Source organism: Struthio camelus, chromosome 2 (genome assembly GCF_040807025.1).
Source record: "Struthio camelus isolate bStrCam1 chromosome 2, bStrCam1.hap1, whole genome shotgun sequence".
Lineage (NCBI taxonomy): Eukaryota > Metazoa > Chordata > Aves > Struthioniformes > Struthionidae > Struthio > Struthio camelus.
In genome coordinates, this window is record NC_090943.1 from 64,704,756 (window position 1) to 64,721,164 (window position 16,409).

At 37.6% G+C, this 16,409-nt stretch overlaps 1 protein-coding gene across 1 annotated transcript in view; it reads left to right on the top strand.

Moving 5' to 3' along the window:
• The window catches only part of ABCA13 (ATP binding cassette subfamily A member 13), a 204,331-nt gene that overhangs the window by 40,979 nt on the left and 146,943 nt on the right, over window positions 1–16,409 (top strand). Inside the window, exons 12-16 of the mRNA XM_068933822.1 lie at window positions 2,556–7,283; window positions 9,728–9,834; window positions 13,024–13,142; window positions 14,460–14,632; window positions 15,825–15,901. Of these exons, the coding sequence (XP_068789923.1) occupies window positions 2,556–7,283; window positions 9,728–9,834; window positions 13,024–13,142; window positions 14,460–14,632; window positions 15,825–15,901 (5,204 nt within the window). The remainder of the gene's footprint in view (window positions 1–2,555; window positions 7,284–9,727; window positions 9,835–13,023; window positions 13,143–14,459; window positions 14,633–15,824; window positions 15,902–16,409) is intronic.

Below are 16,409 nucleotides of genomic sequence, written 5' to 3' on the forward strand. Positions count from 1 at the left end.
GTGTAGCACTAGGTGCCCTCTTGTACAATAAAGTGAATCTTCCTTCTGCAGTAGCTCTGCAGTTCATGTATAATTCAGAAGATATCTTCTCTTTTTCCTTTATCCTCTAAGGATTTGGTTGATACAGATGAGCCTTATGTAGACCCAATATTTATCGATTCTGCATCTCATTCCTTTAAATCATTCATTAGTATTAAGATCAAACCCTTTACTAACATTGCACACTTACTACTTTTAAAATGTAGTTTATGGATTTCTCTTTGAGCTGCAGAATACAGTTGTGAATCTTCTCTGCTCACATTCAAGTCCTGCAAAAGTCTGTAAGATCAGATTGTTTCAGTGGGAGTTGAAGTTATTCACAGATGTGTTCATTAAGACTTTTCTTGATCTGTCATTATATAATGAAATGTACATTTTTCTCTGCAGATGGACTTGAAGTGGCTCTATGTTCGGGGCAAAAGCTTCGTCTGAGGACCATCTTAAGTTTTGCAGAAATATTGAAAAATGACCTATCAGATTATTCCCCATTTACTTCCTGGGCACGGTAAGATTGAATTTATCAATGAAATCAATGAAACTTCCCTTTTTTATTATTTGCCACAAATCTTTTCCCCCACCTCCACTTTGGACTTTTGTAGTAGTTGAATGTAATTACACTGCTTTTTTTTTTTTTTTTTTTAAATCAAGTGGCTAGTGTTTTTCAGGGAATTGATTGGGAATAACATTCCCCAATAACATTTAGAGACTGTTATTGGGAAGAAATGTAATCCTGCAAAATCGGAAAGGTATGTCTTTGGCTGTCATTCAAAAGTATTTAAAAAGATACCTCCACATCTGGTATATTATCAGTAGTAACCAAAGCGATGGAATCCAAACAATTCCAATATATTATTACAGTGGCTCTTTATCACTGAGTTACTTGCCTTAAAGCCCTGCTAATGTCTAGATGAACAGTACAACAGAAGTAATTTCATCATTGCTCTATTTAAAAAAGAAAAAGTCTCTTGTGGAACAGTTTCAGACAAGCTGATGAATGCTCCCTCTCCTTTTAGCTATTTAGTGTTATCAGCTGTTTACCATGCTATGCCTGGCAATCATAGTTATTAATAGATAAAAATGTTTTTTAAATTATACTTCTGGACTCAAAACTTTATTTTTCATTATGCTGCTATAACCCTGCTAAATCAATCACTTAACCTGTAGAAGGGAAATAACTATCGTCAATGCGATGAAAGGTGAAGAAACAAAAGTTTATAAATGGCAGAATTTTTACGTTGTCCCCACTGTTCAACAGTGTCCTGTAAGCCATGTTGTGCTTTTGAGTCAAGCAGAACCTAACTGTGATTTAGGTAGCTTGATTAAAGTGGACTCTGGCTTTGGTTTTCAAAATCTTAGATGTATTTGATATTTAAAGTACAAAAAAGGTGGTGGTGGTGGGATTAAGAAAAAAAAGTGAATTGATACCTTGAATGTTCAGATGCTTTTTCTTTTGTGTTCTTTCCCAAATTTGTTATAAAGATCAATACATGCATGTTTGCTACAGCATGGATTTGGTGTTAAATAGTGTTTCTAGAGCATGGGTTGTTTTCTCTGTGTGGTAGTACTACCAAAATCACTTGACTTGTTTGCATTATCCTTGCATGGAGCAAGGTATTTCTTTGGCCTGCATAGGTCTAGAAAACAAATTCTACATGCTGAACGCTTTTTTTTTTTTTTTTTTTTTTTAACGTTTTGACATCATGCTTTCTATACTGCATGAATAACTCCAGTAATAGACATGGAAATTCACTCGGAAAGGTTTTTAGCGGTGCATGGTTTTCTCCTTGTATTACTGAAATAAAACATATTTGAGGAGAAACTGTTCTCAAATTAAGGCCTTTGGAATGCTGTGTTCCTTGTTTCATGTACCTCAATTTTGACCAGTATTATAGAGGTGGTAAAATTTTGTAAGAGAAAACAATTTATTTTGAGAAATATTATTGACACCACAAAAACATTCATTGGAGAATCCCAATTTTGACTACAATTTCAGTGTTTTTCTAGATATTAACACTGTTCAGCTATCAGTTGGTGAACTGGAATGTTTTGGCTTTCAATAGCTATGATGATTTTTCAGAATTCATAGGAATGTAGAGCTTTTTGATAAATTTTATTGATAAATTCCTTTCTATAAAATTATTAGTCTGGAGCATGAAAGCTTTGCTCTTTTCAGTGGCAGAACATATGAGATACTTGAAGATGTTTGACTGTGGTTTACTGTGGCTGTGTTTACAAGCTTGATTATAATTACTGATAAATGCACACTTTTTTAAAGCTATTTGCTTGCACACAGATTTTGATTTAAATTTGGCTGTGAGTTTTGAATGTTTTTTGTTATGCCTTCGAAAACTGAAGTGACTGTCACTTGAACTATTGCAGGTCTGGTGGCAATTACTTTGCTATTTAAATGACACTTGAACTTTCTTTGTCTTTACATCTAAAATTGTAAAATATATATTTAACTGTTCTGTCTGCTTGCTAGGTAACCAACAAAAAAATCTTGCTTAATGTTTCAGGATCTTGACATCTGTCGAAGAGCTTTTGAAGAGAGAAGAAAACTTGTGGATTTCCAGTGAAAAAGAAATCACCCATCTCTTAAACCTTACAGAATTCATAGAAGAAATCACAATACCTGATTTCTCAGCCCCATCAAACCTCCAGTCTCTTACGGAAACTATCCTGAATAATTCAATTACATGGATGAACAGTTTTGCTGAGAGGGAGGAATCTTCCACAGACTTCTCACCTGCAGTTTCTGAACTCCGTAATGAACTGCTAAAAAACTTCCAGCTTCTTCAGAGATTCTGGCAGAAAGAGAAGATGGCGTTTTTCTGGCAAACAGTGAAAATGGTGTGCTATGAACTTTTTTCTAGGCTGTCTTGGTTGAGTCAAATGGAAGAAGTAGAGGTACTGGAGACCCTATCTAGAACTATATTTTCCATACCAGAAAATGAAAAAATTCTTAATAGAAGCATGCTTTTGCTCCAAAATAATCTGGCCAACCAGTCAGGGTTAAATATTGTTAATGTGAGCTATCTAAAACACTTCAATGAAGACCTCATAAGAAATCTCCGTGAGGTTGGATCAATGACTGAGGGTCATGTTAATACAACTTTCCATACAATTCATGGAGTGAGTAATGCCTCCTCCTCCTTGCTCTCAAATGCTACTTTTATATATAAAGTACAAAAGTTAGGAGAAATTGTATCTGATTTCTTCAAAGACATCCAGAAATTAAACAGTGGTAGCATGGCCTCACTTGTTCAAATACTTTTCTCTGTTTATCAGAACATTGATCTGCTCTTAAATACTGAGAGCAATAGCGCTCTGTTAACGCTTCTTTATGAGACCTCAAAAGATATTTTATCTTTTCAAGCATGGCATGGTTTCCAAGACAGGGACAAAGTTTTTGATCTTCTGTCTGAAACGTTTAATCTTCTCTGGAACTTCTCTGGGAAGCCTCTCTGTGAAAAGTTATTAACCGTTTACAACTACACAGAGTTTCAGGCCCAGTCTCTAGCACAGAAAGACAAAGAGATGCAAGTTGTCTATAATACTCTGAGCAGTCTTAAATCTTTATTTATGGATAAAGAGCTCCAAACAGCGGCCTCTTGTTATTTAGAAGAATTCTTTGGTGTCTCAGCAGAATGCGTAGGAAATAATGGATGCATTGGTTTTTATCTATCAAATGCTACTTCTGTAGAGAATTCAGCAGAGGTTTATGACTTCCTTCTGCTTCCATTCGACAGTGTTTTGTCTAACCTAACAAAGCTGGGAGATGAGATAAATGTGGCTTCTGCTTTGCACTGCACTTTTATATGGCTTCAAACCTGGACAGAGGTTTTTGAAGAAGTATCCAAAATTTTAAGTTTGAATTCAACCTTTTTTGTCAGTCTAAGATATGGTTTGGCAAATGTCTCTGAACGTTTTTTAAATACAACTCGTGCTGAAGTGTGCAATAAGACAACTATGCTTATTGTTGAAGCTACAACAGCAATGCATCTATTAAAAAGCATGGTTGAAGGTGGTGATTTAAATGATTGGAAAGATTTTGAAGCTCTCCTTAGTAATTTTCAAAGCGTAATTAACAATGCAGTTGATGTCACAAGCTTGCTCGCAGGTAACAGTTCAGAGGAGGTTCTGGAAATTATGGGAGCTGCGATAACTGATTTTCAAAGGTCTGTATTGAAGGCTGTTAATGGAGGTGTTTTGAATTCTTGGCTCGACGCTTTCATCTCAGGAGGATCTGAGGGAGAGGATAGGGATGCAAACTTATATTCCATTGGAAACGCACTTTCTACTATTCTCAGGCTCTCCAAAAAAGAACTTGGAATTGTTCTCATGGAGATAAAAGACACAAGTACTTTCTTAAGAAGTATATCTCAAGATAAGTATTTGGTTTGTATCAGAATTTTCCAGAATATTGCCAGACTAATTTTGGATCATGTTCTGAAAGACAAAAGTCACTCACCGATTAATCTTTCTTCTCATCTTAATTCCCTTCTGAACTTTAGTACATTGGGTGAAGCAGAAGATTGTAGCAGATGGGTGCATATCCTTAGTAACCTTAGTGAAAAATACAAGTCGCTTTCCCACCTTGAAAGTGCAAAACATACTCTATTTCTGCTGAAATCTCTGGGAAACATTGAGACAGATGCTAAGCTAAGAAGCATGATGGATTTTATTAATTTGATTTTTAATTTGGTATTCCCTGAGTGTTCCCTATCTAGTTCTCATATCCTTTGTGCAAATGTTTATTTCAATATTATAACAAAAACTTTGAAATTCGTTCTCCCTGAATTTTTTGGAAAAGATGACGTCAGGGTGCTTGACTTCATTTTTACACTTGTAAATAACTCAGGGGGACAAATACCAATGCTTGTCAACAATTTAGCGGAACACTTGCAGTATACGTCAGATAGGACCCATTTTATTCAGTCAATCCATGGATCTAACAGGAATTCAAGTGTACTCCTTAATCCCTTTCGTCATCTCCAACTCTTCTTAACAGAATTCTTGGCAGAAATTCAAACTCTCCTGGAAAATAAAACTGATATCCAGCAAAACAGCTCCTCGCCTTTGAATACTGAGTTTGAAGCTTTCTTGCATGAGAAAAATATCCATTTATTGGTGCAGTTCTTTCAACATATGATTAGTTACCTTGACTCGAAGTTGCCTCGTAAATTGCAAGGTGAATACAGCACAGTTCTTCAGGCACTGATAAAAACAGCTGCTCTGAATGTTGAACTGTTAAAGAAGGTATTCAGAACTTTAAAATCTTCTACCCTTATTGATTTTCCAATAGGAAGTGATAAAGAGTTCCTAAAGCATGTAGTAGCTTTGGTGCAACATCTGGAGAATACAGATGTAGAGTTCTTGATAGGTCAATTCAAACAGGTCCAGGGGAGTCTGGATTATTTATTTAAAAATATCAAATCTTTGTACATTGAGAACTCCAAGTTAGGCATGTTGCCAGACTGGTGGGACGCACTTGAGAACAACTTGTGTAATTGGAATCTGACTGGTTTCACACAGCTGGCACAGCTGTTGCAACAGGAAGAGCTCTCTGATGTAGCAGAGATGTTCCATCTTCTCCTTGATGTCATCAGCCTTACAGAAGGATTAGCTCATGGAAACATCACGGAGGCACTAACTGATGTATACACTTTCATAATGGCTCAGGTAGCAAAAATACCAAAGTTCACCAAGGAAGAATTATCTGATCAAGTAGAAAGTCTTCTAATGTTACTGGAGGCACTGAGTGATATGCCTGATGAACCTGCAGAGGCCTCAGTTTGTTTTTCTGCAGTGTTCTGCTGGACTTTCACGACAGCAGCACCTCAGAGTGATCCTGCTTTTAAACTTTGTGACTTTGATGTGCACAGCAATTTTTCTCTTGCTTACAATGGAGTCATTAACATAATTAAGCAGCTGAAACTAATCCCTCTGGAGGACAGTTTCTCATGCACCAAGGAAGACTTTCGGACAGATATCACTCGCAATCTGACTTGCTTTTTCCATCAGATCAAAGAATGGAACTCTCTTCTCTTGAAATTTTCTGAACTCCGTCATTTAAATGGCTCAGTTCTCAAAGAACTGCTAGATTTTTGGAATGAGTTATCCACCTATGCTATACCTCTGCAGGCCAATATTACAGACTCGATCACATGCTCATCCACACTGAAGGTGGAGGCAGCTTTACAGCTTGTAGAAACACTGGATGGTGTGACAGCGACAGAAATGGAGGCAGCCAAAGCTATTCTGGAACAGCTGAATGACTTTTATGGTGCCCTAAATTTGAGTGGAGACACAAAAACGTCACTTATAAAGACTGTTCTTTCTAATTTTAAGAATGTGACCAATGAAATGTCTGGATTGCTAGATACAGAAGCTATCCTTTCTTTTTTCTCTGTAGTTCAGCCTTTAATAACACTATCACCCATTGGAAACCAGGCTTACTCGGTGCTTATGGCATTATCAGCTTTAAATAGAAATGGGAATATATCTGACAATTTCGAGAATTTCTGGTTTCGTGTAGAGACTGGTATAGAAAACTTATTGGTGAATTTTAATGTTAGACATTTACGTATGGTGGTAGAGCAAGGGTTTCAGATACTAAGGGTAGCTACTGGACAGTCCTCTCCAATGGATCTTGATGGTTCAATACAGCAGTTTAATGCATCATCTGTTGATGCTATGTTAAGAAATTTTGAAGACATACAAGAGACTGTGGACAGCTTTCTATGCGAGTGTAACACTAAAAATTACTCTAAAATAATGCATATTCTGATCTCCCTTATGGCTAATGAAGAGTCATCAGATGACTTACTGCTGGTTATCAAAGATATTATTGACTTTCTGGAACTCTTCCAAAATGAATCTAAAAAAGGTTACATACCTATGTTTTTTGATGACGATCTTAACAGAGAAAACATGACTAATACTCATATTGCTGACTCAGTTTTGCAGAACAGCCTCCTTCATATGATTACTGATATTGCTATTATAGAAGCAGCTCTGCACTCAAACAATACAGAGCTTCATATAGATGATGTCATTGACTCATTTTTCGATGGTGCACAACATGGAAGCCATGGAAAAGCTGCTCATCTGTTCCAAAACAGAACTCTTGAGATCATGCAAGAGGTATTGCAAATGATCTTTCCATCTTCTACAGAACATGACAGGAACAGAATAGTCTTCTTACTAAAGTATTTGCATGAGGATATAACGGCAGAAATGAGGTGAGCATTTTCTATGTCCCTGTTTTAATCCTGTGCTGAGGAACAGCAATGACAGCTGTTCTGTGTTTGTGAACAGCTCAGTCACACCTTTTATTAGGCAGTTAATTACTGTTTTATTTCAAATTTTTACTGTGGAGTGAAACCATATTTTGTATCAAATTATACTGTGTGGACCGGGTTATTGATGCATTTAGTCTTCTATGTTCATACTCGAGGTGCTTCCTTTGGAATTATTATAGAACCAAATATTTGAAGATAGGTGAAGATACTAGTGTGTTTAAAAACCTTGCAGCTCTGAAAACTGAACCCACAGTTAATGGGTGGACAACAGTCACTTGTGGTGTTGAGCTAAATATTAAGGAATCCTTGAGGCTATTTTTTCTTTCTATGTCCAAATGTAGCTATATTGTACTTGAAACATCTTCAGTTATCATTCAGATTTTTTAATATAATTCATACAAAGCCCTTTTCCCTTTTCTTGTGACTACATTTCGGGGCTTGAATTAATATTTGAATAATTCAAAGTTGTGGAGTAATGCCTCAAAATTTTCTTTTGAGCTCTTGAAACCAGAAAATAGGGCATACCCGGTACAAAGAAGAAAGTATTCCAGTAGTAGTGTGCATTTAACTTCATATATCTATTGTCTTAGTTCTTTGTATTTCATTGTATAAAATCAAGCAGGTTAAAAACTCTCTGGTACTGTGTGAATTTATCAAAACCAAAAAACCCTAGAAAGAAGTTAACCCAATCCTACTTAGTTATACTTGATATGGAAATCTTGAAAGGAGTTTTGTGTGCTTTTTGCATCCACCAATTGGAAAATAACATACATCTCTAGTACTTTGAACATTAAACATTTGCTTCTTTCCTTATTGACCCATTTCCACAAGAAATTGATTTTAGTCTCAAGCGACTAAAATTCAATTGCCAAGTTTGTTACTATTTTAAAGGGGTGTATGGGTGGGTTTTTTTTAATAATAAAAAAAAAAGTATAAGGAAAAAAAGTAAAAAGTAGTCCTTTCACTTACTAGTTTTGTATTTCTATCTCCCATTTTTACAAGGCATTTTGTGCTCTGTTTTAATGTTTTCCAGAAAAACCTGTGTGACTAATTAGAATACCCGTTCAGAGGTTCAAAGGTGCCACATGGATTCAAAGCATATAGCTTTATTTTTCTATACAGTGTCACTGTATATTTACGTAAATGCAGAATCATCTTGCTCCCTTAATTTAGGAATGGTATTTCTATTCTTATATATTTCCTATGGAAAGTTTAACTCTTTGAAACCTACATCAGATGGTTAATTTATAATAAACTAATTGCTAGAAAAATTAAATGATTTATTCCAGTTTAAAAAAATCAGTATGATCCCATCAAAGGGGAAGCCATAGATGAGGCATTTCAAACTGAAAAGTTTCATTTGCCTTCCTGAAGGGTTTATTTGCTTTGAGCCCATAAATGATATTGCTAGCAAAATAGATTTAACTTCTCAGTGAAGTCATGCTTGCAGTCTCGCACAAGGTCAGTGGGAGAAATTTCAGGAAACTATTAGCTGTTTGTACAAGAAAAATGAGATGGAGAAGAAAAGGAAAGTTTCTGTTGGTGCTGAAAGTGATTTTTTTCTTCTGAAAACTTTCTGAATCAGTACTAAATGAAAATGACTTAAATCAGCTGTTGACTTATGCAAACAAGGTGACCTTGTAGGCGCTATGGGTATTATATAAAGTTGTTCAGTTTAACAAATAAGTTTTCTGATGATCGTTTTTGCCAGATTCCTCAAATCAAATGTAATCTAGCAGCAGAAGGAGCTTTGCTTTTGGGAAACCTTTTCTGAGGACTCGTTTAACAGAACTATCCCCCTGGAGTTGGTGGGTTTGAATAATATTCAGTGAGTGAATCTCGTGAGACGGTTGCTCCAAACAGCTTTGGGATTTCTCGCTAATGGAACTGCGGGTCCTGCTGACATAGCCCAGCTGAGGAACAGCACGCTAAAGTTGATTCAATGATGCACTTCGTGCAAATATGTTAGGCAAATGGTCAGGGACCAGATTTTGAGTGTCCTGCTCTTTCCTGTCATGTCAGGAGGTATCGTGAGCTCTCAGTACTTCTCAGACCTGATTAACACTGGTTAAGATTTTGCTTATTTTGCTAAGGTGCCTTCTTTGCTAAGACACTCCTAACTATTTTCTGAAGAAAGCTGATAACTTGTTACCTTTATGAAAACTTGTTTTTTCTTCGTATCATGTGGAAGTATCATGTCCTGATTCAGAAATAGTTCACACAAATGTAATTGGATGTAGAGCTATTGGCTGGTCATATAACTGTAAATACTGAAATCTTAATGTGGTCTCTTGAAGACTGCAATTGTACATAGTTCAGTTGATGAAAGTTTTCTTCAATACTTTTGTTATGAAAATAATGATATGTTTTTAATTTTTCCACAGAGCATCTAAGATGTGTCATATTCTTCAGAAACATTTACCCCCTGCTAATGTCCTACTATTGCAGAAGCTGCAGCTTACCATTCTGAACGTTCTTAAAATCTTTTCAGGTTGGTTGACCTATATCTGTTAGTGCTGTAACATTGAGGATTTACTTTGAGTATTCCTCTCCTTTTTAAAAAAAAAAAAAAAAAAAAGTTCAGTTGGATGATGGCAAGCATGCTTATGCCTGGAAGTGAAACCAACAAAGAAAAGCACAGAAAAACATTTTGACCCAGATCGTGTAAAGGGCTGATTTCTGGAGAGGCTGAATTGATCCAAAATCACAATGAAAGGAGGTAGCCTTGCAACTCTTTTCTTCACTCATTTTTAGCCATATGCTCTTTTTCTTCCCCTTGTGCTTGCTCTGACATGCTGTGGCTTCTTTCTTCCCTCATTCAACTCACTAACCCAGCAGAAGACAGTCTAGGCATTTGTTTGTTTGTTTGTTTGTTTTTAAACCAAATACTTTTCTGCCAGTTTAGTGAACTGGGTCAAATCACAGAGGTTTTTTAATGAACTAGAGATGACACAAGGTAGCATGTAGCTGGCCATAGGGAAAAATGGGCAAGTATATAAAGGAATTGACACCTTCCATTTCTGGCCATGTTGAGCCAGTGGGTTGGCTTGCTGTAGTTCAGGAATTTCACCTGCAACAAATGATATGAATTTGGATGTCTTAAGCTTGTCTTCTTGGTTGTATTTGGGCTCCCAAGATGGGCACTTTGAGAAATGCTCTGTACTGACCTAAAGGAGTGATTTCATATTCCATTTCTTCTGGCTTCTGCCTTTTAAACTTGAACTTCAATGATTCACTTCATACTTTAACCCAATTCCGCAGGGAATCCTTTCCAAAGAACAACTGGGAGGCATTAACCTGTTATTCTAGAGCAAGGGATGAGGTTGGTAATTGGTAAAGCTTTATTTCCAAAGAGATGATATCATTACAGCCCGGTTCCACCCCTCTGTGACTGTAATTTCCACAGAGTAAAACAGTAAGAATATTGAGCTCGAAACAAAAGATACTGAAAATTTATAACTAATAACTGGGGTCTATTATTAAACTCAGAAAAATGATCTATGTGTTGGGGGAGCTGAGATTAAGGAACTAAACTTTTGTTATCTTCATTTCAATACTCTGGTCAAAGGGATGTTTCATAATGCTTCATTTGATTTAGCCTTTTATGATGGAATAGCTGACTGGGTAGATGAGGGGAGAGCAGTGGATGTTGTCTCCCTTGACTTCAGCAAGGCTTCTGATGCTGTGTCCCATAACATCCTTATAAGCAAGCGCAGGCTAGATGAGTGGACAGTGAGGTGACTTGAGAACTGGCTGAATGGCAGAGCTCAGAGGGTTGTGATCAGTGGCACAAAATCTAGCTGGAGGCCTGTAGCTAGTGGTGTCCCCCAGGGGTCAGTACTGGGTCCAGTATTGTTTAACTTCCTTCATCTAGGTCATTGAATGACAGAGTGCACTCTCAGCAAGTTTGCTGATGACACAAAACTAGGAGGAGTGGCTGATAGCCCAGAGGGCTGTGCTGCCATTCAGAGGGAACTCAACAGCCTGGAGAGGTGGGCAGAGAGGAACCTCATAAAGTTCAACAAAGGCAAATGCAGAGTTCTGTACCTAGGGAGGAAGAACCCCATGCACCAGTACTGGCTGGGAGTTGACCTGCTGGAAGGCAGCTCTGCAGAGAAGGACCTGGTGGATAACAAGTTGATCATGAGCCAGCAGTGTGCCCTTGTGGCCAAGAAGGCCAATGGTGTCCTAGGTTGCACGAGGAAGAGCACTGCCAGCAGGTCGAGGGAGGCGATCCTGCCCCTCTACTCAGCCCTGGTGTGGCCTCATCTGAAGTATTGTGTCCAGTTCTGGGCTCCGCAGTGCAACAGAGATATGGAGCTACTGCAGCGAGTCCAGCAAAGGGCTACTAAGATGGTGAAGGAACTGGAGCATCTCTTCTATGGGGAAAGGCTGAGGGAGCTAGGACTCTTCAGACTGGAGAAGAAAAGGCTGAAGGGGGATCTGATGAATGTGTGTAAGTATCTGAAGGGAAGATGCCAATAGGATGGGGCCAGACTCTCCGCAGCGATGCCCAGCGATAGGATGAGAGGCAACAGGCACAAACTGAAACACAGGAAGGTCTGTCTGAATATGAGGAAAAACTTCTTTACTGTGAGGGTGACTGAGTGCTGGAACAGGCTGCCCAGAGAGGTTGTGGAGGCTCCTTTCCTAGAAATGTTCAAAAGCCGTCTGGACACAGTCCTGGGCAACGAGCTCTGGGTGACGTTACTTGCGCTGGGAGGTTAGACCAGATGATCTCCCTTCCAACCTCAACCATTCTGTGATACAGAAAGCATTATGAAACCTAATGAGAAAAGACAAAGATTGTTCAACCTAGTTTGCATTGCTGAGTGACGATATGTTATTTCTGTGAGCAAGATCACAGATGATGATCTTGGATCTTCAAGGTCTGCTCATTTTTGATGCGGTGGTGAATGTTTATTGTTCTTGCTTATTGGCTTATGGATCAAATGGGGAAACATATGTGGGGAGAGAATGGAGGAGGAACGAAATTCATTCTTATGTGAACTAGAGTTCAACCACCAGGCCAAACTTTCTCTGCTTTCTCACGTGCAAACCTGCTACAGACAGAAGAATGAAACTGTTTTTCAGGGACATGAGGGCTGCAAGCTTGGGTAAAAACTTCCTCAGTGGGAGATCAGGTGATAAATATACCCTGTATGGATTCTCTGTCACTAGGATTATTTTCTCATTGCCGGTCGTCTGTGTCTATGTAATGCCCTTTCCTTCCCCTTGCAGCTTGGGGGAAGCTTTTGCTTTGAAAGTTGCTACTCGCTGAAGGATTAGTAACATCCTGATGTCTCAACAGGGAAAGAATGTCAGGGGAACCCAGTTGAGGAAGAGGTAGATGTGCTTAATATATACAGCTCCAGAGAGCTGTGTTTCTTGCTCAGCAGCATGAAGTGTTCTGTTCTGGTTCTGTAGCAGGTATTGCTGTTCTCGTTATTGGTCGGGAAAGTATAGTGAAGAGGAATAACAAGAATTGAATCAAACTTAGTCCTTCTTGCCCTCTGTAATTGGAAATAAATTTGGTCAGAAATTTTTTCCGGTGTCTTAACACATCAGACTGTGCCTTTTAAAACTTTTCCTTCCTTTCTTATTTGGTCATCTTTTCCTCTGATAACAATGAGTAAATGATTTATTTTAACTGGTTAAGCCTGGACGTTTTCTCTTACAGAAGAGCCAGCTATCATCAGCAACTTTTTCTGTGTTGTTACAAGATGTAAAGATGGCTTAACGAGTCACTTCCTCCTCTCTGTCATTGAAGGAATCATTCTGGCTCAAGATCATTATGAGGTTTGAGTGATTTCCGTACCTACAAGTATTCCTTCCGTTATGCATTGAAAGTCACATTGGAAACTAATGCTAGGAGAATTTTCTGTGTGGTGGGTGTACTCTCCCCCCCCCCCCCCAATCTGAATGATCCATCCCCACACTGGCTATATAAAGTGGAGTTTTGTATGGGTATAGTTCTGACACGATTTATTGTGATACCCAGAAGCAATCCCCTAAATAAACATTGGTGAGCTTTGAAAGCTGTAAATAGAACAACTAGACTGTCATTCAGTGCCAAACAGCTCATATTTTCTTCTTTTAGATCTTCTGATACTGCCAAGCTCATGAGTCAGCGTACATTTGTGCTTTTAAACCTTCACAGGAATAGCAGTGAAATCAAACTAAATACAAATAAACTTCTTGGCCTGAGTTGTTCAGCCTAAAATAGCAATTGTGGTTTCCAGTTGAGGTCAGTCTGTGTTTAACAGTTCAGGAAGTTACCAGTAGTCTTGATGTGGAAAGAGTAACACTTGGCATTTAGACTCATACAGAGCTAGAAGCAGTTCCTTGAAGATCACACACATGCACAAAATATTAACTTCATGCTTTTGGTACAGAATTTGTCTCCTCTTCATAAAATAACTCTTCTATTTTGCATGCACTGTACCTGGAGGTTTTGCTGACATGAGTGGGAATTCAGTGTTGTGGCAAACAGAATTCAGAGGCGTTGTTCACATCTCAAAGTAGACTTTTGCCAAACAGATGCATTTCTGTGCTCTTTGCTATTCTGTGACATACTTTTGTAAGTTTAAAAAAAAGATTGAAAAGCAGAAATGTGAATAATCAAGAGAAAAGATGAGAGTAAAAACTGCGCAAGGCACAGTATAAGTACACCGTTGGGTAAGGGTAGAACTGAGGCGTTCTCTTTCTTTGACTGAACCAAGAACTGAGAGTATATGGATTTGAGATAAATGAAACTGTTGTTTAGATCAATTTTTGGGGAAAAGATAAAAAATAGTCAACCTAAAAAGCTGGTTTCATTTTGTAATTAAATTTCAAATGAAGTTTTTGATACTTCTTGGCTGAATCTTCTTGCAAGGCTAGGTCAAATTTGCAAATGTTTTTGATCTTTTCCAAAACTGAAGTCTCTGAGAATTCAATTTTCCCTAGCTTGAAAACCTTTGGCCCAGTTTCAGTAGCAAATATAATATTTAGTAAATAAGTATAGCCTTAACCACATTATCATTTGAAAATATCTCCTGTAATTGCCAAGATCTCCACTTCAATCATTAAAAACATCTAATGTGAATTTAACTGTATAATCACTGTCTTTTGCAGGGTATTGCAAGAACATGGTCTGCTCTCAACAAGGGAGATTGTCAGCATATGGCATATATAAACCAGCAATTTTTCAATACTCTGGAGAGCTTCTTAAGGGCCTTACAAAATACCACTGATGGCAGTTGTGAATGTCGCCTACTGTTAGAGAACATCCAGAGACACTTACAAACGTAAAGCCTGTATTTTCGGTACCCAACGTAGTTCTTATTAGGGCTAGTGATGTTACTTCATCATGCGTATGCATTGGTTCTAAATTATGAAATTGCAGGAGAAATGCTATGCATCAAAATCTCTTTATGCTTTGTTTATTTACCTGAAAATTCAGCAGAAAAAATACACTCTAATTATTCCTGTTTAGCAAAATTCTGGATATTTCCAATATCCTTATACTTTTGCTGAGCACTTGCAGCAGATCTTGGTGCTCTACAAGGAGAATAATTTGAATCACAACTGTGAAAATTTTTATTTTTCTGAAAACTGAGTTAAGTCAAGTTTTTAGTATTATTGTTACTTATTTTTAATCTAAAGCTGTTTGCTACGGCCTGAGCCTCTCAGAAGCTGGATACCTTTGCAAAATGCTAAATACGTAAATGTTAAATACAGATCTGCAGTTCAAACAGTCAGAAATACTGGATGGTGCTTGTAACCTGACAGGATTGAGTTCCAAATAATTTCAGATATTTGCTATTCCCTTGAGGAAAAAGTAGCAAGTTTTTGATGAACAAATAAAGCTACTACCACAGACTATTTCAGACTTAACTGTCGCTTCTAAGTGGCTTTTCTTACAGTTGTTGCTTTACTGGCTTGTCTGTTGCATTGTTTTCATAATGGACTTGAATAGCCCATGTGAGTTATAATTATATGGAAGAATTTGAGCCTGTGTGCTCTAATGAACCATTAACTCATATCTGGTGTTTTTAATAGTAAATAATACTTGAACTATCTAAACCTTTCATTACTCAAATTTAGAGTCAGATAACTTCATTATACTGAACTGTGATGCTGCTAGATTTTAAAAAATGTTTTTAGTGTAAATAAAAAAAAAAAAAGACAGATACACGCTTTACTAGATCTGTGCTTTTCCATGAGCTGTTGTTTGCTAGAGCACTTTACAAATGTAGACACCTTTTAATGAAGGCTTTCTCAGTAAGAAATATGATGATCCATGCTCAAGTGCAATGCATAAATGCAACAGGACAGGCTCTGCAGAGGTGCTTACTGCATGTGCGATGTGTGTATAGAGAATACAATGGAACCTTTTAGCCTAGTTTAATGGCTGTTTGCTGCTCATTATTCTCTCTATACATGGTAATGTCAATGACTTAGTTTTGGTAACTTATAAAACTAAGGCTATCATTTCAGGTTAGCTGAAAATTTGGAGCCACTGTTGTCAGAAAATCCAGTGGTAGCTTTTCTCAGCAATTTCAATCTTTTGAATGGTGAGTTCCTGTTTTCTTCAGCACTTTTTTGCAATTCTCTGCTGTGTATCTTTTTTGCAGCAGAGTAACTTTTTGGTTGTTCTCCTAAGGTTAAAAGGATATTGCTTATGGAAAGTACTGATTTAAGGCAATATATTCTCAGTATGTACACATATACACACATAGACACTATTCTTGTCCCAGGATGGTATAGTTCACCCTGTTGAGGCCTGTCCTAGGGACATGTAGGGATTCATTAGAAAGAGGGGATCTGACTGACAGAAGAAGAAAATAAGTGGTTAAAGGCTGCTTCAGTAATTTCAGATGTTCCCTTAATACAGGGATGTGGGATAACATGTGCTTTGATAGGATAATGCACACAGATATACAAGCCCTTCAGTCTGCTAGTAAAGTGGCCTTTAGATTTGATGTAGAGGTGAATTGCATAATATGAAGATTTTATGCCCTTTTATAACTCCTCAGTATAAATCTAGAGGAGAGACCACAGTCTGTGGGCAACTTGATTAAG